The sequence below is a fragment of the Wickerhamiella sorbophila genome (genome assembly GCF_002251995.1).
Source record: "Wickerhamiella sorbophila strain DS02 chromosome Unknown contig1, whole genome shotgun sequence".
NCBI lineage: Eukaryota > Fungi > Ascomycota > Dipodascomycetes > Dipodascales > Trichomonascaceae > Wickerhamiella > Wickerhamiella sorbophila.
This window is the reverse complement of record NW_020193984.1, coordinates 1,589,812-1,612,353: the sequence shown is the minus strand read 5'-3', so window position 1 is coordinate 1,612,353 and position 22,542 is coordinate 1,589,812. Positions and strand designations below refer to the sequence as shown.

The window sequence follows — 22,542 nt, the reverse complement described above, 5'->3', positions numbered from 1 at the left end:
TGGGATCGGAATGCATGGTTGAGAATTGCCACAAGGGCTTTTCGCAGATGAACAACTCGGACAAGCTCTCGAAAACAAAAATTGCGTAAATCAGCTAGTATTCATTCGTCAGATTATTTTTTAAAACCCATCCTACCCCTCTAACCGCCGTATAAATCACGATATGGAATTCAAGGGTAAGGCGCGCACGCGTCAAAATTATAAATAACGCGACCGAACGATCCTGCAAGGTTTTTTGTTCTTCCTTTACGCCCCATCGTAACCATGTTTGTATACAAGCGAGGTAAGTTGCTCCCGAAACACTGTTTCAACGTCCCTGATACTAACCTTTAGACGGTCGTAAAGAAAAAGTCCAGTTCGACAAGATCACCGCCCGCGTTTCGCGTCTTTGCTACGGCCTCGACCCTCAACACGTCGACGCTGTCCACATCACGCAACGTATCATTAATGGCGTTTACCATGGTGTTACCACCGTGGAACTCGACAATCTTGCTGCCGAAACTGCCGCGTACATGACTACCGTTCACCCGGACTACGCCATTCTTGCTGCTCGTATTGCCGTGTCCAACCTGCACAAGCAGACAAAGAAGGTGTTCAGCCAGGTCGTTGAGGATCTATACACATATGTGAACCCTCGCAACGGTAAGCTGTCTCCCATGATTTCGGATGAGGTGGCTGAGGTTGTCCGCAAGCATGCCGACGAGCTCAATTCTGCTATCGTGTATGATCGTGATTTCAACTACAATTACTTTGGTTTCAAGACATTGGAACGTTCTTACCTGCTCAAACTCAATGGCAAGGTTCATGAGCGTCCCCAGCATATGATTATGCGTGTTGCATTGGGTATCCATGGTGCCAACATCCCTAAAGTTCTCGAGACTTACGAGCTCATGTCTCAAAAGTATTTCACTCATGCCTCACCCACTCTCTACAATGCTGGTACCCCTCAGGCCCAGATGTCATCGTGCTTCCTGGTTGCCATGAAGGACGACTCCATTGACGGTATTTACGACACCCTCAAGACCTGTGCCCTTATTTCGAAATCTGCTGGTGGCATTGGCCTGCATGTCCACAATATTCGTGCCACTGGCTCTTATATCGCTGGTACCAATGGTACTTCCAACGGTCTGCTCCCTATGCTCCGTGTTTTTAACAACACTGCTCGTTATGTCGATCAAGGTGGCAACAAGCGCCCTGGTGCCTTTGCCATCTATCTCGAACCCTGGCACTTTGATGTTTTCGAGTTCATTGATCTGCGCAAAAACCATGGAAAAGAGGAAGTCCGTGCTCGTGACTTGTTCTTGGCCCTTTGGATCCCTGATCTGTTCATGAAGCGCGTCAAAGCTAATGAGGATTGGACCCTTATGGACCCTAACGAGTGCCCTGGACTTTCTGATGTCTATGGCGATGAGTTTGAGGCTTTGTATTCCAAGTACGAACAGGAAAATAAAGGTCGCAAGACCATTCCTGCTCAGAAGCTTTGGTATGCTATCCTTGAAGCTCAAACTGAGACTGGCAACCCTTTCATGTTGTACAAGGATGCTTGCAATCGTAAGAGCAACCAGAAGAACCTTGGTACCATCAAGTCCTCTAACTTGTGCTGTGAAATTGTCGAGTATTCTTCTCCTGATGAGGTTGCCGTGTGCAATTTGGCATCAATGGCGCTTCCCTCGTTTGTTGAAAGTGATGACAACGGTACGTGGTACGACTTCAAAAAATTGCATGATGCAGTCAAGGTTGTCACTCGCAACTTGAACTGTATTATCGACAAGAATTACTACCCCGTTGAAGAAGCCCGTCGCTCCAATTTCCGCCACAGGCCTATTGCCTTGGGTGTCCAGGGTTTGGCTGATACCTTCTTTGCATTGCGCTTGCCTTTCGACTCTACGGAGGCCAAGCATCTCAACATCCAGATTTTCGAGACGATTTATCATGCTGCTCTCGAGTCTTCCATTGAGCTCGCTCAAGAACTTGGTCCTTACGAGAGCTACCAGGGCTCTCCTGCAAGTAAGGGCATTCTCCAGTACGATATGTGGAATGTCACTCCGACTGATCTGTGGGACTGGGACACTCTCAAGGCTAACTTGGCCCAACACGGTATCCGCAATTCTTTGTTGGTTGCTCCCATGCCCACAGCTTCCACCTCTCAGATTCTCGGCTTCAATGAGTGTTTCGAGCCTTACACCTCCAACATTTATTCGCGCCGTGTTTTGGCTGGTGAGTTCCAGATTGTCAATCCTTACCTGCTGAAGGACTTGGTTGAGATGGGTCTTTGGAACGACGACATGAAGAACCGTCTTATCGCAAGCGGAGGTTCTATTCAGCACATTGCTTCTATTCCCGACGAAATCAAGGAACTTTATAAAACTGTTTGGGAGATTAGCCAAAAGACCGTTATTGACATGGCGGCTGACCGTTCTGCTTTCATCGATCAGAGCCAGTCTTTGAATATCTACATTCAGGCTCCTACGATGGGCAAGCTCACCAGTATGCACTTTTACGGATGGCAAAAGGGCCTCAAGACTGGTATGTACTACTTGCGTACCCAGGCAGCTTCGGCTCCCATTCAGTTCACTGTTGACCAGGAGAAACTAGCACTGGAAGAGACGAACGTTGCCAGTCACAAGCTGTCTCGTAAGAAGTATATTCCCCGTACCTCAATCAATGATCTGGCGGGTGACATCTCTCGTGTCTCTCTTGATCAGGACGAGTCTACTGCTAATACTACCCCCGCTGAGACCCCTGAAGCTGAGTCTACTGCTAAGCCTGTCGTTACTGAGAACACCGCTACCCCTAAGCCCACTGGCGAGGTCAACATTTTCAGCGACGAGGTTCTTGCATGCTCCATCAACAATCCCAGCGCTTGTGAGATGTGCTCCGGCTAGGCCCGTTACGTTTTGATAGATAGCTTTGAAAAAAAAAGCTTTTCTTCTTGTTAGTTATGAATTTGATATGCTCATATATATGTTACACATGCCAAAACTAATAAATGAATCTCATGAAAGGGCACACTCGATGTCATGACTTTGTGGGTCGCTTTGCGGCAGCTATTGGCGAACTGGGCGAAAACATAGACGAAATGGTGGGTCTTCTAAACAGTTTGCGTCCAGGGACGCTCCCAGCAGTGCTCTTCGATTTTGGTTTGTTTAGGGTTGTTTCTGACCGGTTCAGGCTGCCAACAACCGTGGATTCAGAGCTGTGAATAGACATGCCTGAGCTCGAAAGCTCATGGCCAGCGAATGTCTCTCTCCGTGACATTTTGTGAGCTTTTGATAACTGCTGAGCAATCTCGAGCTGATCGTAGATATATCCAAGTTGTTGCTTACCTTGGACCATCTTTGGCCTTTGCTTTCGCATACATCTCACTGCCGCCATTACAGGGTCTTCGTGGTCGAACCACTCAATGACATCGATATCGTTGGGCTTTTCCTGGAAGAATTCATCTGAAAGGACAATCTGCGATGGTCTGTTTACCAAAACTGGTCCGGATTTTGCTGATCCCGCGAGAAGAGGGCCTGTCTTTGCTGACCCGGCTAAAACAGGGCCGGTTTTGGCTGACCCTCCTACAGACGACGCTGCAGTGCTCAACGAAGTTAGATCTGTGCTTGTTGTAGAGTTCGATTCGCTCAAATCGCCGCCATTCGTCAAGAAGCCGTTTCTACGGCCGTTCATAGCAGTTTTGGATGCTTTGAGAGCAGAGCTCAATGAGGAAACTGTGATGGCTGGGACGTCTGCGACTTTTTTGGAGCCAAAAAGGAGCATACGGGGGACGCTTCCTCTACAGTCATCGCTATCATCGGCAATGGCTGATTCGGGCGCCGGGGTGTTTTCTTCAGTCGAAGCTTCTTCGAGGACGTTCAGCGGTAGATCACTTGCGCGCACTGACTCGTATAAAACAGAGGATCTTCGCCTTGACGATGGATCTGGAATTTCTGACTCACTAGGTGTAGATGATGCAACAAACGAAGGACTCCTCTGGGCAATGATCGAAAGAGGGTTGAGGTGGCCGGCGTCTATGGGGGTAGTCGTATCATGATGGTCTCTCTCGCCATCAAAGGGTGAGTTTTTATCAGTAATCTCCTTGATATCTTCTTTCCACACTGGAGAAACCTTTGGGAAATTAGGCAATCGGATATCTGTATCAACCTTGGACAGCAAGGCATCGATAGCGATAAAAGTACCAGTCCGTCCAATGCCAGCCGAACAATGCACCACTAAAGGTGCACCTGGGTTTTTGAGGGAATTGTTGACGAGTTGAATAAGTGCCCGGATATCTGCATCAGCGTTGGGTTTGGAATAATCCAACCAAGTATTATAATAGAGATGGTGAATAGTGTGAGTGGGGTGGTGTGGATCGTCAGGAGTGAGCTTGAATTGAGAATAGGTGTAATGCTCATTCTCCGATTTCTTTTCCAGCTTGAGATGAAGCCCGAACTCAAAGTCGCCCTGTTCTTTAGCATAGAATGTATCTGCATTTTTGTCGGAGGGCCAGTATCTGGCACATTTTTCAACAACATGCTCGTAAACCGGAGTGAGCATGACCACAGTGGCAGGGTCGCCACCATATGCGTATACCATTTGCCAGAAATGTGCAGAGGTAGAGGCGAGCGGGCCCTGGCTAGCAATATAGGTGTGAGCACCCAGCTGGATCCACGATGCATTGATGTAATCGTTAGCGCCGTCATTTACCGGCAGTCTCACGCGGGAATGGTCCCAAGGAATAATATTCGAATAGCGGTTGCGGTCTTTGTTGTTTGGATCAAGACCGATTTGGCGAGACCATTCGGGGCCACATTTCCCGCCGGTTCTGGCATGCTCCTCTGCTCGTAAAATATTGTAGCGTCTCTCCAGCTCTACATCGCTCAATATATGGCAATCGTCGTTCATACTGGAGCCTTTGGGACTAGGCAATTGAGAATATTTGGGGTCAGATCGGCATGAAGCCTTTGACGAATTGAAGAGCCCCATGGCTAGTGCTGTGTGACTACAAGCAAATAGACGAGGTTCGGTTTGTGTATTTGCGCAGGTAAACAAGCTACTGCTGTATGATAGCTCGCAATGCTGGAGGGAAAAAAATGCTCGTCCGCCTTTTGTGGGAGGAGAAAATTTACAATGCGGCCTGGTTAAAAAGTCTTTAACAGTGCTGAAACCTGTTCGGCACAAAGCTTGATGACCCAAGTATGGTATTTGATCAAAGTTTGCCAAGAACTCAGTACGTGGATATGCTGAGATGGAGGCTTTTAGGCGATCAGTTGGGTTGTTGAAAAGCAGCAGGTCCCGGGAGGTTAACTGTCTCACTAAGCTCGCCACGAGGCAGGCATACCCTCGGGCAAACGCAATTAAAGGCATGCACAACTTACCCGATCACACAACTGGGAGCAAATAAGCGGGAGACAGAGCGGACAATTCAGTCCATTGAATAATTACGATTGCAAATTATTTCAACTAGGGCTCTAAAATGTCTTTGTCTATAGTTTTGCATTGAAGATAAGAGGGCCTGAACCCCTGACGTAAGCTGATCAATGCAAGAAGCTGCTAGTGAGAGCCAGCCTCAACCCTGAGTCAACTGGGGTCATCGGGCATGCTGTACGCAGTCGATAGCAAGGCGCCAACACATCTACGTGGGGTTATGGTGCCAGATAAGCCGGTCTAGGCTTGGATAGCGTGTTTTCTGCAAGATCAATCTTGGCGTACTGGTTTATGGGGCGTACGCGTTTGTTCAAAACCCCTCACTAGTCAAAAATTTGGCCACCTGGATAGCCGTCGTTGCGGTTACTACCCTAACATCAGCACCCCGATTAAAGGCTGCGACTTCTAAACGGGTGTATGATCTGTGAATAGGACGAGCTGCAGTCGAGGACTGCAAGTCGAATGATTCAGGTCGGAGTCCGCAGAAACCTCAGACCTAGCCTAGATCGGCTGTTCTGGCCAGAAATATTTCGCGTGTGAAACGGCCGCCGGTGCTCTGGGACAAACCCTCGCTGCTCGGCCATGCGGCTTGCAACAGCTTTCCGGTCATGCGATCTTGTCTTATGAGCTTTGGACATCAATTCTTGCCGGGTATACCGGATCAGTCCGCACTTATAATTTAGGTTGTGAATTCGCTATCAAATAGTTTTTGGCGCTGGTAATCAGAAAAAAAAGTGCTCGCACGTGTTGCTTCGCCAAGAACTCATAAGCTTCCGAAGTGCATCGGTTAAAAAAACCGGCATACCACAAAATGCTGGGTATGGATCATTTACGTAGGTCCCAAATAAGGTTTTTGTTTCATATAGCCCTATGTATACCAGGAGTCCTCTCCGCGAACCTTCTGGCCGAGGCCTTCGGATGATGTCAGCTGGTCCATCAAAGGAAGCGCTGTTATTAAGTCAGGTAAAAACCAGTCCTGAACGTTTGACAAAAAAGCCACAATGATCAAGGATACTCAGCTCTCTGATCTCGTGGTAGTGCTTGGTGTTGCTGCGCTCGTCTTAATATTTGTGTTCCACTACATTTCTCAAAATGCCGCGGTGAAAACAGACTGAACTCTCTGGAACCGCTGGGACGCGGCCCGGCCAAAATCATGGTTGTAAAGTCGATTGCTCGAATCTAAAATAGTCCTGCTTTGCGCTGTACTGTATCCCGTGGCCAACTTGGGCCGCTTTACTTGTCTAACTAGATCAATCTCATGTTCATATTTACTAAACGTCTTTATTCATCTTACCATCCACCAAGCCGTCAGCTGGTTTCTGCAATGTGGCGAGAGAGCATACACAGATGGCTGGTCAAACAGTTTTTGGCCAGTCCGAGGTTCCACCAGGTCGTCCGAATGTTAAATGGTGAGGGATACACGGCGGCCCATGCCCCGGATTTGGCGGCAATGCTGAGACTGAAGCACCAGCAAAAGCTGATTCGAAAACGCAAGAGGGACAAGTTTTGGCAGTTTTTCAAAGAGGAATTGTGGCACGAGATTGTTCCTCGGAAAAAGTGACTGTCTCGCCCCTGAACGCCCTTGTGTGGTCAAAGCCTCCGGATCAAAGCCAGTTTGTCCGACCTAACCCACTCCCCATCAGGCTGAAAATTATCTGATGCAGCGGTTGAGGTGGTTTTCGACAGGGGCTCAGATGTTGGCCGCTAAACCTGCGACAAAACCAATAAAACGGTCCGTTCCGTATTACATCAAGGGTTCCTGGGACTTGAGCGGCGCCACTGAGCCAGTGAAGCCAGCGGTGAATGTTCCCAAAAACTGGCGCAAATCGGACATAGACATGTGGAAAAGGCACATGTTTGCCCTGAGAGAAAAGTTCCCAGACGGCTTCAAGCCCATTAAACGCCTGAGCCGGGAAAAAATCGAAGAGGTGCGGGATCTCAAGCGGGCGTTTCCTGAACTCACCAACGACGATTTGGGCATGCGATTCAAAGTAAGTCCTGAAAGCATTCGCCATGTTTTAAAGTCCAAGTGGAAGCCAGACGCTAAGGAGCATAAGAAACTACAGGCTCGTTGGAAACGGCGAGGTGACCGTCTTAAAGATGTTTGAGTCTTAAATATTTATTTGTGTACATACCTACAGAGCAAGCAGTGCGCCCTTGAACGACCGAACTTCGCTTCTGAATTCAGCCACAGTACTGGATTTGGCTTTAGCATTCGAACTAGTGCTGGAGTAGCCAAATGCGACGTCTCTCATGTACTCCTCTAAACTCTTAATCTCATCAAGCAAGCTTTTTTCTGCAGCAGAACACTCGTCCTTTAAATCATTTCGCTCAAGTTTATAGGCACCCGAGGAAGCTGTCTTCCCAGTGCCTCGCTTTTCAGTCCGAACAAGAGTGTCGGCATATCCGTGTTTGATCGAATGAAGAGAAGGGGGGTCTTTAAGTGAGTGCTCCAGCTCACAGTTGAATTTGACCAGCTTGTATCGCACGGCTTGCGCCAACTCTTGTCGTTGAGCAGTTAATTGTTCGAACAGCGGCTTGACAATTAGCTTCGACAGGAGAGCCATGAGCGCCGAGAATCCGCCAAATACGTACACTACTGCCAGCACATGTTTCAGCTGAAGTGGCAATTTGCTGTTTGGCAACCTCCCCGTGTTCTCTGGGAAGACCAAATCCAACGCCATCTCGAGTGGGGTAGAAGTCAAGGCAGGTTAGTCAAGATAATTCAGCTTACCGACATGACCACCAAACGGGTAGTGCTCAAGTTGCCGGCCGAGTCGCCCAAAGCCAGACGGCGCCGAGCAGTGAGTGACAGCGAGAGCGACGGAGAAGGCGGCGGTGGCGTCTCGTTGAGTAATGACGAGGTAGACGTTGATGAGGTCGACGACGACGAGGAAGACGACGAGGACGAAGACGAAGACGAGGAGGAGGAAGAGGAGGAGGAAGAGGAGGAGGAAGAAGAAGAGGAAGAAGAGGAGCCCGAAGAAGAGATTGATGATGAAATGGAGGACTATGCGGAAGAGGAAGGCGAGTTTGAAATGGACTCAATCGACATGTCGCGCCTCACCGCAAGACAAAGGGCGCGAATCGAAGATAACGACGAGGGTCCGCCTGTATTCCCTGATCTCACGAGTATTGATATGCCGTCAGCCCGCAAGAAAAAGGTGCTGAGCGTAGAGGAGCAGCGCATCAAACGGGCCGAGCTGGCACGTCGACGAAAGAACCTCAGCGAGCGCAGGCTCGAGGAGGAAAAACAAGATACACTAGACAAGCTTCTGAAAAAGAGGGCCGGCAAGACGCGCAAAGGCGAAAGCGACGACGCCAACTTCGTGTCTAGGTCCCGTCTTTTGCCCCCACATCCCGCGATGACTTCGTGGCGTTCTGCGCAAAACTCGTTCACGTTATCAATGACCAGCGAAAGAGCTGCTCTTTAACTTGCATATATTTAATTAAATTCAACTATATCTTTCACAGTTTCTTTGTCCCTTCTGCCTAGTAAGCTGACATGGAGGCACGAGATCTCGCGCCAGCTCGAAGCGACGAGGTGCTCGACCTCAATGAAGCAATTATACAGAGCGTATACGAGCCAACGGTGAGCGGTTTCTGCGCTGTTCCGGCCCATTACCTCATTCTCACTCAATCAGGGAAGCCAGTGTATTCACTAAACGGCAGTGAGGTGGAGTATGTTGAATATTTGGCAATTACCCAAACGCTGGTGTCTTTTTTTGCTGCGGACAACCAGCTTCTCAAATCGTTCAGATCCAAGAACACGACTTTTGTTTTCCGGGTGGTTTCTCCATTGATTCTTGTGGCCATAGACAAACTGCACCGCTCCGAAACCCAGCTGGGCCACCAATTGGACATTCTGCATGCTCAAATTTTGTCCACATTGACCCAAAACCAACTGGAAAAGGCTTTCACAAGCCGCCCCAATATGGACCTCCGCCCCTTGTTGGCCGGCACAGAAGTTTTTTTGAATGCCCTGGCTAAAGACATGGCCTCGGGAGATCCTGTTTGGTTTGGAGCTTTAGAAAGTTTGGAGCTGCGCAAAACAACCAGACTGGCCCTCAATTCGATCTTGGTCGAGTGTCGAACGCCCAACATGCTTTACGGAATGATCGTCGCAGACAAGCAGCTTGTGGGCGTTGTCCGCCCCAAGAAACACAGCCTGCATCCAGCCGATCTTTATCTTTTGTTTAGCATGCTATTCAATACAACTGCTTTCGACGAAGGTGAACACTGGGTTCCTATTTGTCTTCCGAGATTCAACCCCAAAGGCTTTCTGTATGCCTACATTCATTTCTTCACCAAATCAGCAGCATTGGTGCTACTCTCACCCGACCGCACTGCATTTTTTGAGTTGCAGCAGGCCTACACAAACATCATGGAGCAAATCAACAAACAGAACTTGTTGTTGCCTCTTCAACAAGCAGTCGAGAGGGGAAGGCGGCCTGCAGACAGCTTGAAAGTGCCCGAGATTTCGCACTTTCTTTACAAGTCGCGAGCAAACGTCCAGTACATCCAATCTGATTTGCAGTCGCTAGGAGATCAACAGACCCTGCTGAAGCTCGCCTACTCGCAATTGCAAGGGTACATGCACGACAACAAGCTCCGAATTTGCCACGCCCGGTACCCCCACCATGTTCTTTTAGCATGGCAGACCCCAGCGTTCGAATTGTACTGCGCAGCAAAGTCGTTGAATAAAACCGCATTGAGCGAAGCAGTCCGCAGAATACTTATTTGGGTCCGTCGCCACGAAGAACGCTTATTTATTACTGCTGGTGCTACATTCTAAGCAAATACTAGTACAGATTTGGCGCAAACGATCCACCAACCGTAAGGGATCATCATCGGCAACTGGGTGACTCTTATCTCGGAAGCATGTGTACTGGAAGACTACCGTTCGTGAACCCTAACCTTGTTATACAAGATTAAGCCGAGACCCGCGGTTTATATAAACGGGAGTATTCCTATTTGTTGCCACGCACAAAAATTGTTGAGGATTCCACAAATGAATGCAAAACTGCTAACGCCCCCGGATGAGTGGGCGTCACCAATGGTAGAACGAGAAAACAATGAACAGGAGCTACTAGGAGCCGCTAGGATGCTGACCGTCAAGTACATGGAGAGCTACGATCCAAGTCATGATCAACACCATATTGATCGCGTTGTGAGAATGGCAGAACGACTTGCGGGCCAATTCAATGTCATAGATAATACGGTCACCGTGCTGGGTGCGATGTTTCACGACATTGTGGACCACAAATACGTCAGTGGCCCCTTGGTCGCTGAGCGCATTGACACAGTTACAAAGCTCATGGCCGATTATGGTATGAGCAACGACCGTATTGCTACTGTATTAAAAATCATTCGGAATACTGGTTATTCTATTGAACGAAAGCTGAAAAACAGCGGCAACTGGACCGAATGGCACGAAACTTGTCGTGAGTACCATTGCGTCCAAGACGCCGATCGCTTGGATGCAATTGGCGCCATCGGGATCTTTAGAGTAGGCGGATACGCTTGCATCAAAGGTGAACCGCTGATCAGTCCAAATGCAACGGTGATTTCCGCTTATTCCCACTTCTTCGACAAGTTGCTCGCTCTTCGCAAAACACTCAAAACCCCTTTGGGACAGAAAGTCGGCGAACGCCGTCAGCTCATTATGGAGCAGTTTGTTGCCGCTGCGCAAAGCGAGTACGAGCTCTGGGATTTCCAAGATATCCCGCCGCAAGAATGCGGTGTTATGGGCGAATTGGACTAGATTCACCCTCCCTGGTTTTTGTAGACTATTATAGACCTTCTGATTATTTATATTAACTTGATATATCTCCCAAACAGTGATGTAAGTGAAGTGCCGGTTTTTTTTTTTTCCTTTGTCATTATGCAGTTTTCGGCAGAAAATAGCCAACTGCTTCAGAGTCTAGTGGCTGTGATACGTAGCGCGAGCCAGCTGAATGCTCAAGATGTTGGCTTCATACGCACTCTCGATCGAAAGCTCAAGAATTCGAGCGTTGAACAATCTCAAAGACTACTAACTCTGATCAAGAGGCTCATTACGAGCGCTACAGGTGAAGAGGTTCAACTGTCCAATGTAGCCGATCTCACCTCCAAGTGGAACGCCGTCGACAGGGCATTTGATGTACTTTTAGACAAAGCTTCTTATGCGCTTTCAGGTGAATCAGACTCCCGTCAATCAACTCCTGTTCCGTCGGACGTCCAAACCCATGAAAAATCTTTGGCCAAACCCCAGGAAAGTTTTGCACACGACGTCGATAACTCCCCAGGACCTTTTAAACCAAAACTTATAAGCAAACCACATGCAATTGTTGGTTTGGAGGAATCTACCCAGCTAAAAGCGCCAGATTCTGAGCACCCCAAGGAATGGTATGATCAGCCTTACAAAACCGAGATTGAGAAGGTACAATATCCAAAAGAGGTCTATGAAAGCCGAGAACCAACAATGTTCCGAAAATGGAGCGAGACGCCGTTATCGTTCGTGGATACCCCCAAGCAGGTCAAGAAAATGGTGTCTAAGCTTGCCAAATGCTCTGCTATTGCCGTTGATCTCGAACACCACGATTTACGCAGTTACATGGGTCTGCTCTGCTTGATGCAAATAAGCACGGAAAAAGAAGACTTTATTGTCGATACCCTCAAACTACGCACGGAACTGCAGGTTTTGAACGAGGTGTTTTGCAACCCCAACATTGTAAAGGTGTTCCACGGCGCCTATATGGATATACAATGGTTGCAGCGTGATTTGGGCGTTTACGTTGTGAATCTTTTCGATACATATCATGCATCGCGTGCTTTAGGTCTCGTAAAGCACAGTCTTGCCTTTTTGCTGCAAAAATACGCCGATTTTGAGCCCTCGAAACAGTACCAACGGGCTGACTGGCGGGTACGGCCGTTGAGCCAAGAACTAATCGATTACGCCCGTGCCGATACACATTTCTTGCTCTATATTTATGATAACCTGCGCAATGAGCTTTTACAGTCTGGCAAGCTTGAGGATGTATTGCGTGATTCCCGTTTAACTGCTGCAAAACGCTACGAGAAACCAGGTCAAGGCTCAGAGCCAGGATGGCTCAAACTTGCTGTAACAAATTCCCTCAATCCCCAGCAGGCCGGTGTCATGGCTAAACTATATGAATGGCGCGATGCAGAAGGTCGCAAGGCTGACGAGTCTCCAAATTATATCATGTCTAACGCTATTCTTATAAGCCTGTCCGCTCTCCACCCTACATCCCCTTCAGGAGTGATAAATATTGGAAGTCGTGTTCCTCCTCGGGTTCGTAATGATGCACAGGCGATCGCTGATGTGATTGCAGATGCTTTGAACCACCCCATCGATATTCTTGCCTTTGCTCCTACGCCTGACCCCCAACTTGACCTGTTTTCCGAAAAAGCACTCAACGAGGTCAAGAAGCTGCGCATGGCCAAACCACTTATCTATTCCGAGGCTGATCGTGAGACAAAACAGCCTCCCACTGTATATCTCGGCGTTCTTAAAATCGCTGATTTGCCCAATTCTACAAAGGAAGAGGCCGATAGCGCATCGGAAGAGGTACCCGAGGTGGATGAATCAAAGTCCTCAGTAGAGTCCGAATCCGAGTCGGTCTCTGAGACAGAGGTTTTAGTCGCACCAAAGTCCCGGAAACGCAAAATTCAGGTTGTTAAAAATCTTAGTGAAGTCAACTTGCAACCAAACTCATCTAATCGTCACAAACTTGAGGATCAGGAAGCGTTTGACTTTGAATCTGCTGAACCTATTACTCAAGAACGCAAAACTCCGGCATTCAGGCCATTTAGAGGAAAAGATAATGGACCTAGAGGTGCCCGTGGTCCCCGCAGGGTCGCTCAAGGGCGCTCTAAGACATTTAAGAAGTAGTTGTCAAAAAAAATATAAATAAATAAGGCATATCTACAAAACGGGCTCGTTCACTTGATCTTTGGGGTGCGGAACACCGACAACACCCCATTGGACACCAGTCACTTGCTGCAAGCGGTTCAGAATGACTGACATCGGAGTAAACAGTCCAAACTCTTTCATCTCACCGTCATATGAATGCAACATTCCAACTACACCGAGACCATGCTTGGCTTTCGTCAAAATCCACGCACCTGAGTCACCTCCAGTTGCAAACACCGGTTGATCACTGTTTACAACAAATTCAGAACTCTGGACCTTGCCACTAGACCAGTAGACGATGCGGCTGATACTGGTATTACCGTTAGTATATCTCGAGGTCGAGCCGTATTTGAAAACGGATAACCCGGGCGCCGTTTTTTCCACGACTTCGCTGACAGCCAAATTGCAGAACATTAGACCAGGATCGTACTGTGACAAATTCAAATCGGTTCCCAAAGTATTCCTGCATTGGAACTCATTGTCGCACTTGATAATGGCAATATCCGAAAGCATGCCACCAACCACAGTGCGTTCGCCCCAAACAATCGGCCCCAGCTTCGACGGGGGCCGTTTTTCAAGCTCAGAAATAGCATTCTGGTAACCACGGTACTCTAAACTGTCCACTTCGTGCTTATTGCGTTCATCAACTAAAGCTTTTCGGAACATCTGAACCAGGACAGGCGATGGCACAAATGCATTATTGTCTTCAGTACCGGATGCGTTGGTGTTAGAGGACGTAGTGTTCAAACATACATGTCCGCAGGTGATAGAAAATGTGTATCCTTTGAGGTCATCATCTTCATCTTCTATAAGAGGGTACAGGTATCCTCCAAGGGTTCCTGAAATTGTTCCTGCTCGTTCTGAGGCGAGCGACATTGACATTGGCGGCTTCATATCGCTGCCAAGCTGTCTATATGGAGGAACAATACTACCAAAATCACCAGCGCAAGTTCTCAAATAGTCTATGCGGCCATAAGCGTGGATCGAAGGCATAACAGACTGTAATGCCGCAACAGAGTCAAAGATTGACTCGTCGGGCCGAGGAATACCGAAGCAAACTGTAGCAACGGAAAACTTGGGACTGAACCCGCGTAACACTGGTGCGACGTACGCGCCTTCTTGCTCAACAATAGAGCCGGTAGGTGACATGTACAGTTTGCCCATGAGTTGACCTACCAGATCATCGTGTGGGGTCTTCCTGATACCCAAAGCCCAGTTACGGGGTTGAGGTACTGCGCCAATGTGCATTTCAAGCAATCCCAGAGTAACACCCAATTGGTAGAGAGCTCGCAAAAGATTACATTTGGCGCTGCGAACCATGGGAGCTCTAAGCAGATTGTCTGATACTCCAAGAACGCACCTTATGATTAGGTTCAATTCATCGGAAGTCTCAATCGAGACCGCTGGAGAGTCCTTTTCCAAATTCGGAAGGCTGGAAAAATCATTCATCAGTTGAGCCATAATTCCCGAAATACGGGGCGCAGACGTACTGTCTGCTGAATGAAATAGCATCTCAAGATTGCTTGACAGACTTTTCAATGAAGTCGCTAAAGAAACGGGTGCCTCAAGTTCCTTGGGCGGCAGCTCAAAAGTACTTTTCGAAGCCGCAGAACTCGGACCCGCTGTTTGACGGGTATAGGATCCTTTTAAGGAGTCGGGTACTGAACAAGGAGCGGTCATTAGAGGCATTCCCATAGTAGTCATACTGGCAACATCACGAGTTTTTGTTTCGACGGGCGAGGTTGGGATGGCTACTGAAATCCTTCCATGAGATTCAGACAGCGAGCTGGACTCCATGACTCTAATACGTTCCTCAGCAGCACGCTTCGACATACCACCTGATATGGAAGATCCTATAGTGGACTGGGCTGTGGATCTTGTTCGTTTGGAGAAGAGAGACTGATCTGCAAATGACGATTCTTCGCTGTAAATTGAGTCTGCCCGCTTGGGTTCTGGCAACATAGACAAAGCCTGCGTGAGTTTTGATGGTCCAGGAGCATTACTTGTTGATGGTATCGTTTGATTAGTTTGGAAAAAGGATGTACGACTCTCAACCGACGACAATTGGCCTTCTTGGCTGAGGGGCGCATATGAGCCTGCATCAGCGACGTTACCGAGTTCGGGCATCGCTACACTGTCCTGAGTAAATTCAGCAGTGTTTCTGTCCACCGGGTCGTCTTGTTTCGACCCACCGTCTTTAAATCGGCGCAGCACTCGACGCATGGTAGAAAGTCAGCTTTTTCTGACGCGCGGCACCATATTCTGTAAGCGAAGCCCTGCACAACCAGTGCCGTGGGAGCTCAGCCTCTGCCATTAAAATGCCCACTATTTGAGAAAAAACGTGAACGATACATGTAATTAGCATTCTGGTATATAGAAACTCTCTGTTTAAAATACCAGTATGGTCAGATTTTGATTTCAACAGCGTCAAAAATGTGCCGAATGACATATGCGCAGGTTAGGTATCTAGTGCCGTACCTGAATTTGTTGGACCATTGTATTTCAGCATTTTATTGAAAAGAACGTCAAATAAAATACGACGCTATCACTTGTGTACACTTCAAAGGCACATATTCGAGTGATTTTTCTTCCTTCATTTGAAGCATATTGCGAACTCTCCAGTTTTGATAGCCCCGCCATAGTCGAGGATCTGCAGTCCGTGGATGACTGCCGCAAGCAAGAAAACATCGCGGCGGAAATACGCTACCATACCTCACATATTGGCATGTTTTTGGAAACTAGGATCAATGACACCTCTATTTTACCCTAAATTACCGGCCAGGTTTGAGAATGTTGCGCAAATTTGAAATATTCTCCAAGTTTCGCTTGATCGGGTTCATGCACGATAAGAGCCTATTCACGTAGTGCCCCTTCTCGATCGGGCACGAGGACATGAATGTTCACATATTTGTGTACCCTAAAGGGTTTAGTTGATCATTTTAGTATTGGTTAATTAAGAAAAGCAACAGAGCGTCTTAGATAAATAGAGCACATTATTTTCCAGGCTTGGAGATCTCTGAGGAGTTTTCAGTCACTGCCTCTCCAACAAGGACCTCACCTAGATCGGCAGATTTGTCCTCTTCTTCTTGGGCCTCAGCGATCCATTGCTTAACTTTGTAGGACTGCCCTGTAGAGTCCCAGTATATACCCCGAACAGTTTCGAAGATCCCTTGGCGGGATTCCCAAAGAGGCAGAATTCCTACGAGACACAAAGAGAGGAAAAGCCAGATGATACCGACGACTATCCAGCCAGTGAAGAACTTCTTGGAAAAAATATAGCCCGTGCCATACATAGGCATGGGCCATAAAATAATAAAGGCTAATACCGTGAACACAGAAATGATCTTGGCCCATTTGGAGTACTTTTTCAGTAGAGCCTCTTCTACCTCTGAGAGGTTGTGGTGGTGTGGATCCACTGGCTTATGGGTGCTGTTTCCGTACTTGTAGGCAAGCTCAGCTTCGGTCTCTGGCATCATCTCGAAAGGCGCCATCTCAGCTTCAACGTCACGCACCGAGTGCAGCTCCTTGAGCTGATTAAAGTCGTAGTTGTCGTTGCCCCAGATCAATTGACAAACGGCAATAATAAGTGCCGGTGAGCAAAGAGAGACAACGTTGCCAGCCAGCATGGGATAATCGGCACCAGAGGTCTCAACAGTAACTACGCCATTGCTTAGTGTTGCAGTAACGACCATCCAAGTAATGATACCAAACGCCATACCAACTGGTGGAGCAAGACAAGCGGACCACTTGTTCATGCCCTTCCAGAAAATTGTAAGGCACGCGGGCAGAACAGCTGAAGAGATCAGCACGCCCATCAACAAGTAAAGGTAGCCCATGGACACACCACCGTAGTGGAATCCGATTGAAAGACCAACCATGGCACCCGTGAACAATACAACAGCAAGGTGTGTGCACCAAATAAGCTGTTTGGACGTTGCCTTCTTGTTGATATAGCCTTTGTAAATATCATAGGTGAGAATCGAAGAAGAAGCGACCATTTCAGCGGACATTGCCGATGTAACTGCCATAAAAAGCATCACTAAACAGGCCGCAGCACCATTTTTACCGAGCAATGCGACAGCGGTATTGGGTAGCGTCAGCCCAGCGGTAACATCAGCGGCCGACATCTTATTTGGGTAAGTAGGCCATGCAGGCGTGTTTTCGAGCGCCAGACCGGCCAAACCCATAGTTGTTGCCGTGAGCCAGGGAATAGCGAACCAGGCCAAACCTCCAAAGACGTAGCCAGGAAGGGCGGCTGCAGGTGAAGCGGCAATGGCTTTGTTCCAGTAGCCATTATCTAGAAACACTGTTCCAAAATTACCAGCAAGGTTAATTACCAGGAAAATGCCACCGAATTTAGACTTCATAGTGAGGTATGATCCCTGTTCGTTTCCCGCGACAGGATTGGTTTTACCTAACTCCATGATCATTTCCCACAGCCGACCAGGAGAACCCAAGTGGGGACTGCTTGTATAGACACAGAACACAAACACAAAAATGATGACAATCATTACAACGGTGTGGATGTAGTCTGTCAAAAATGTGGCTTTGAGTCCGCCGAACAGTGTGTACAACATCACACCGAGAGGAAGTAAGAAAATAACAGCAACTGGATTCATACCTGTCAGGCTGATAATTGTTGCTGACCCTCCTGCTAAAAGCATCGACGTGACAAGAATATTGCAAGCAATTGCAAAGAACATAAATATGAAATGTGCTTGGGTGCCATACCGGGTTTTGATGACCTCAAGGTAGGTATGAGCTCCAGGGGCTTTTCGTTTTAGTTCGATAGCAACTGTTGCAAAAAGAACAATTTGCACCATAGCCCCAGCAGCGTACCAAAAGGGTCCTGAGATGCCATTCTTGTAGGCTTGGGTGGTAGACTGAAGAAGTGTAGCAGCCCATGTCCAAGAAGAAACGACAGCAGAAGCGATGAGACCAGTCTTCACACTTCTACCTGCAGTAGCGAACTCCTCGGAGTCTACTTTTTCCCTCTGGTAACGACGTAGGGCAGCTGTTATTGCAATCATACCAAAGGCAAAGGCGAATCCAACGCCAACTACAATTCCATAGCCGGCACCTTGCGCCAGCGGATAATGTGTTTCAGTCATGCTGTTTATTGTATGTTTAACAATTCTAAACTTACCTTATATATGTGTGTTTCGGAGCATCACTATATGCTAAGATATGCAAGGCCGATGGAGCTTTGAAGTCAAGCTCTCGCTAACTACTCCGCCTGATGGCAGCAATCTCGCGCAACAAAGCGCGTCGGTGGCTTGTCGTATTACTTAGGGAAATAGGAAAATCAGTTTGCTCCACCAAATGGTAACATCCCTGTGCCAGTTACGCCTGATATTCGAGGCACCGTACTATGCAGGTAAAGCGATTATGATAGTGGTTAGGGTCCTTATCTTAGCACGAGTTTAAGATTGTCGTGATCATACCACGAGCTGCATAGTATTGTTAGCTAGGGGTATAGGATAATACGTACCCTTGGTATGCGGCCGGGTCTAGTTTTTTTAAATGGTGTTAAAATAGTGCCTGTGTTGTGTGCCTACCTTGTTAGTTGAAATGACGCGCTTTGGCCATTATGCCAGAAGCACAACGATCGAGATGTCCTGCATGATATTATCGTCCTTTCACACCTCGATTTGACAATTTGATCGTAGTGGAAGCTAAAATGTGTCTATATAAAGTGCTGGGTTGTTTCTCCTATGGCGGGTTCACAAGCCAGCCAACAGGCGTAGAACCGTGTTCATCGAGTTTGTAGGGCGTCTTCGGAAAAAAGCACCGAGAGTGCAGGCGCTTCAATCAATGCATTGGCTAGTTTCCGGGGATATGCATGCTGATAAGAGGTCGAAAGTATGACAGCAATCGAACAAGCTCGACTCGCTCTGCATAGATGTACACGCTGATTACGGTACGTCACCTAGCACGTTCAGGTGCTGGGATAGCGAGCGGTGTTTCAGATACGTATTTCAAATATATAGATCTGTTATTTATTCGGGGGAGACCACGGTAGGGCCAAACGAGGCCAAACACGCTTGTGGAGTGCCATTGAAATCGTGTCTTGCGCCTTGATGCGTTTATCGAAAGTAGCTTTGAAGTAACCGTGGGTACCCAAGCTTTCCTTGATATAGCCTGTACAACCCCACTTGGTGAAAAGGGGAACAGCCTTGAACCATGCCACGTCCTCCGGATTGAAAAACATGTAGCGCACTGTGACGAGCTTTTTGTGAATTTTGAGCGGGTGGCCTGTAAGGATGGCGGTCTTGACAATAATACGAGATGCATCAGCATCCATAGTTGTTCCAGTTCCAATCAACTTAGGTTCAGTCTCGTTAGCAAAGTAGATAACTGGTGAACTTCCAAGCATAACCGGTGCCATCATGCTAACTGTGGCCTGGCTTCCTGGTTGAAGATAACGGTAGAACTTGTACACATTATTGTCGCTTCCGCGGCCAGGTTGCGAGTACAGGGGCTCCACCAAAAGACGACGGGGGCCGTACTGGCAAATGATTTGCTCTTTAGACTTGAGAGGAGTTGAGAACTCGCTATCGGTGGTCAGGGACATGTTCATCATGCCCACCTTATTCTCCGATCTCAACAAGCCGTATGCGGCTAGCATCATTCCCTCATTAGCTAGCTTTTCTTGATAGTTAGCCACGAGTTTGGTATCTGCCGGCTCAGTAAAGGGCAAGAACGTGATTATAACAGACGTTCCCACTTCTGGGCCTTTGAATTCTTCCTTGGCCAAGTGGTTCATAGTGTTTTGGAGGTTTCCCGGGCGACACAGACGTGTGAATTCCTCTGGAGCTCTTGGGTCATTCTCGTTGGCATCCCACTGGCACTGGCGAAGGCTGCGCACACCACGATAACGCTTCAGGCGTTCGCGGGCATTCTCCTCTGGTTTGAGCTCAATTTCATCCGGGAATTCGAGATCATCGGTAGCACGCTCGCGGAACTGTTTGAGCTGACGAGACTCCTCATCTTCATCAAGCTCTTCATCTTCCATCATGCGCTCATCAGCACCATTCTGCGTCTCACCTACAAGCTCGCCCTCCTCATCTTCAAGCATATTTTCGTCACCAGGCATCTCGTCCTCGTCGAAATGGTAATCTTCGCCTTCCAAGAACCAGGCAGCCTGATAATCAGACACACCCTCAGGGACTCTAGACAAAGACTGGGGGCCTTCACCACCCTCGGCCTCAATCATTTCATTCACGTAGTAATGGCCGTCCATTCTAACACCAGCGTTGGCTGTAGTTTCATCATCTTCCTCGTAATCGTTAAGTTCGATAGCGGTGTCTCCCAAAGGGGCACACGACTCTGAGTTTTCGGACGGTGTCCAAGTTCGAGGATCGACATCCATCTGCCGACCGGACAAGACTTCAGTAATATTTTCGATTTTGAGATCGCCGAAACCTTGAATATGCATGAGCGTGTCTGGATTCAAGGTCCGGCCTCTGACGTAGCCCTGAATCGCCAAAGCACCATTAGTCGGGTTCTGTTCGAGCTTTTCAATAACGACGTAGGGTCGCTCATTACGCCAATTGACACCTTTAGGTGTTTTCTGGCAAATAATACGAGCAGTAGTCAAAGCTTCGTTAGTGTCAAGGCGCTGAAGTTTTTCTGCTTCAGGGAAGAAATGAGCATACCACTGAGACAGAGATGAGCGGACCTGTGCTTGCTGTTTAACGCCTTCAATGTTTTCCAAGGCATAAATCATAGCTAAGCAAGTTGTCACACCTTGAGAGAGAACGCAACGGATCAAGCTTTCACCGTAATCGTTGTTTTCGGTCTCAGCAGACAGCACAAAAACGACGAAATCAGCGCCCTTGCAGGCATCCAAAACACCAAAAAAGTCAGGGTAGTCGGGCAAGAACAACCGCAAACGTTGGCGGAATCTGGGTACATAAATAACATTAGGAATTTCGGGATCGGCCTGAGCCTCGAGACTGCTGGTGAACTGAGAAAGTACCTTGGATCGATCGATATCAGGGGTTAATGGCACAAAGGCAACATTACGGGGAACGCCGTTTTTTGTCTCGAAAATTTTGAGCTTTTCGGCGATTGTTTCGCGCTTGTTTGCCTGAATCTGCTTTGCAATATTCTTTCGATCTTGTTTTGTGCGAACGTTGTGTTTGGGGCCAGTGGCACCCCCTTTGTCGATCCTGCCTTTATTGGCCGTTCTGATTGAGCCTTTAGTCGCATGTCGCGACTTGAAGCCCTTCTGCTTCTTCTTCAAAGTCTCTCTGTGAACGGTCATGTGCACAGCGACTGGGATGAAAGATTTGTTACTTAATTTTTTTTTGAACCCTCGCCCGTGTAGGAAGTCGAAGACGTCCACTGCTTATATGAAAAAGTTTGAATTCCTTATATGAGTATGATGTATATGTAAGTATATGGCTGCTGTGTACAATTGTCGCTAAAATGTTAATTATATTTTTTTACCGGACTTTATCGCACCTCAAGGCTGTGAACTCCATCTCTATCATATTATTCAGCTTTTTTGGAACTACAGTCTCGAGCAATGACTAATACGTTATTAGGGCTTAGGGCGTCTTACATTATGTGCCCACTCATAGGTTCACCAGTGTCGTCTATTCCGTACATCCAGCAATATGGCTCACGAGAACGTTTGGTACAGCCACCCCCGCCGCTATGGTAAGGGCTCCCGCGCCTGCCGTGTTACCGGCTCCCGCAACGCCGTCATCCGCAAGTATGGCTTGAACATGTCCCGTCAGTGCTTCCGTGAGAAGGCCACTGATATTGGCTTCGTCAAGAACCGCTAAAGCGCCTTCACTTATGTGTGCGTGTATACGCGAGGCTTTTTAATGGAAGGATCCCCTCCCGTAGCATGAATATTAAAATTAAGGAACCTGTCCTTTTATATCTTGATTTCTTTGGAGTGATTGTGTGAAGGTTTTTTGCTGGGCTTTCGGCGCCTGTCGAGATCTCGGAATCACCTCTAGTTGGACCTCTAGAAGCTAAACAACTCTTAGAACGAAAAATTAATCGCTAGATAGTCTGGTGCACTGATTCCACTCGGGTATCTTATGCAGGGCTCGTTCGAAGGGTTGGCTTATAAATCTGGCGTCGATAGATCAGTATCGGTTCGCCACCGAGGTAAATAGGAACTAATTCGTATATCCTTCTTATCCTTGAGAACCCTCAATCGACAAGACATACGTTTTACACGGCCCATAATGATCGGA

At 47.9% G+C, this 22,542-nt stretch overlaps 12 protein-coding genes across 12 annotated transcripts; 7 read left to right on the top strand and 5 right to left on the bottom strand.

The window, feature by feature from the left end:
* Positions 1-198: 198 nt before the first annotated feature.
* B9G98_00978 (Ribonucleoside-diphosphate reductase large chain 1) lies at positions 199-2,953 on the top strand. The gene is made up of 2 exons (XM_024807536.1): positions 199-283; positions 334-2,953. The coding sequence occupies exons 1-2, from the start codon at positions 265-267 to the stop codon at positions 2,883-2,885; spliced, it is 2,571 nt and encodes an 856-aa protein (XP_024663304.1). The 5' UTR covers positions 199-264; the 3' UTR covers positions 2,886-2,953.
* Positions 2,954-3,018: 65 nt separating this feature from the next.
* Positions 3,019-4,968, bottom strand: B9G98_00977 (Tyrosine-protein phosphatase 1; the record flags this gene model as incomplete). The annotated part of the gene is made up of 1 exon (XM_024807535.1): positions 3,019-4,968. One exon carries the CDS (start codon positions 4,966-4,968, stop codon positions 3,019-3,021), a length of 1,950 nt encoding a protein of 649 aa, XP_024663303.1.
* Positions 4,969-6,667: 1,699 nt separating this feature from the next.
* Positions 6,668-6,970, top strand: B9G98_00976 (hypothetical protein; the record flags this gene model as incomplete). The annotated part of the gene is made up of 1 exon (XM_024807534.1): positions 6,668-6,970. One exon carries the CDS (start codon positions 6,668-6,670, stop codon positions 6,968-6,970), a length of 303 nt encoding a protein of 100 aa, XP_024663302.1.
* Positions 6,971-7,067: 97 nt separating this feature from the next.
* B9G98_00975 (Required for respiratory growth protein 9, mitochondrial) lies at positions 7,068-7,517 on the top strand (the record flags this gene model as incomplete). Its single annotated transcript, XM_024807533.1, has 1 exon — positions 7,068-7,517. One exon carries the CDS (start codon positions 7,068-7,070, stop codon positions 7,515-7,517), a length of 450 nt encoding a protein of 149 aa, XP_024663301.1.
* A 27-nt stretch (positions 7,518-7,544) lies between these two features.
* On the bottom strand, positions 7,545-8,093 carry B9G98_00974 (hypothetical protein; the record flags this gene model as incomplete). Its single annotated transcript, XM_024807532.1, has 1 exon — positions 7,545-8,093. One exon carries the CDS (start codon positions 8,091-8,093, stop codon positions 7,545-7,547), a length of 549 nt encoding a protein of 182 aa, XP_024663300.1.
* Positions 8,094-8,147: 54 nt separating this feature from the next.
* Positions 8,148-8,843, top strand: B9G98_00973 (Ino eighty subunit 2; the record flags this gene model as incomplete). Its single annotated transcript, XM_024807531.1, has 1 exon — positions 8,148-8,843. One exon carries the CDS (start codon positions 8,148-8,150, stop codon positions 8,841-8,843), a length of 696 nt encoding a protein of 231 aa, XP_024663299.1.
* A 71-nt stretch (positions 8,844-8,914) lies between these two features.
* Positions 8,915-10,204, top strand: B9G98_00972 (Vacuolar fusion protein MON1; the record flags this gene model as incomplete). The annotated part of the gene is made up of 1 exon (XM_024807530.1): positions 8,915-10,204. The coding sequence occupies one exon, from the start codon at positions 8,915-8,917 to the stop codon at positions 10,202-10,204; it is 1,290 nt and encodes a 429-aa protein (XP_024663298.1).
* Positions 10,205-10,420: 216 nt separating this feature from the next.
* B9G98_00971 (Uncharacterized protein YpgQ) lies at positions 10,421-11,173 on the top strand (the record flags this gene model as incomplete). The annotated part of the gene is made up of 1 exon (XM_024807529.1): positions 10,421-11,173. One exon carries the CDS (start codon positions 10,421-10,423, stop codon positions 11,171-11,173), a length of 753 nt encoding a protein of 250 aa, XP_024663297.1.
* A 120-nt stretch (positions 11,174-11,293) lies between these two features.
* B9G98_00970 (Exosome complex exonuclease RRP6) lies at positions 11,294-13,303 on the top strand (the record flags this gene model as incomplete). Its single annotated transcript, XM_024807528.1, has 1 exon — positions 11,294-13,303. One exon carries the CDS (start codon positions 11,294-11,296, stop codon positions 13,301-13,303), a length of 2,010 nt encoding a protein of 669 aa, XP_024663296.1.
* Positions 13,304-13,336: 33 nt separating this feature from the next.
* Positions 13,337-15,547, bottom strand: B9G98_00969 (SPS-sensor serine protease component SSY5; the record flags this gene model as incomplete). Its single annotated transcript, XM_024807527.1, has 1 exon — positions 13,337-15,547. One exon carries the CDS (start codon positions 15,545-15,547, stop codon positions 13,337-13,339), a length of 2,211 nt encoding a protein of 736 aa, XP_024663295.1.
* Positions 15,548-16,317: 770 nt separating this feature from the next.
* Positions 16,318-18,435, bottom strand: B9G98_00968 (Urea active transporter; the record flags this gene model as incomplete). The annotated part of the gene is made up of 1 exon (XM_024807526.1): positions 16,318-18,435. One exon carries the CDS (start codon positions 18,433-18,435, stop codon positions 16,318-16,320), a length of 2,118 nt encoding a protein of 705 aa, XP_024663294.1.
* An 884-nt stretch (positions 18,436-19,319) lies between these two features.
* On the bottom strand, positions 19,320-21,593 carry B9G98_00967 (Ribosome biogenesis protein TSR1; the record flags this gene model as incomplete). Its single annotated transcript, XM_024807525.1, has 1 exon — positions 19,320-21,593. One exon carries the CDS (start codon positions 21,591-21,593, stop codon positions 19,320-19,322), a length of 2,274 nt encoding a protein of 757 aa, XP_024663293.1.
* Positions 21,594-22,542: the final 949 nt, after the last annotated feature.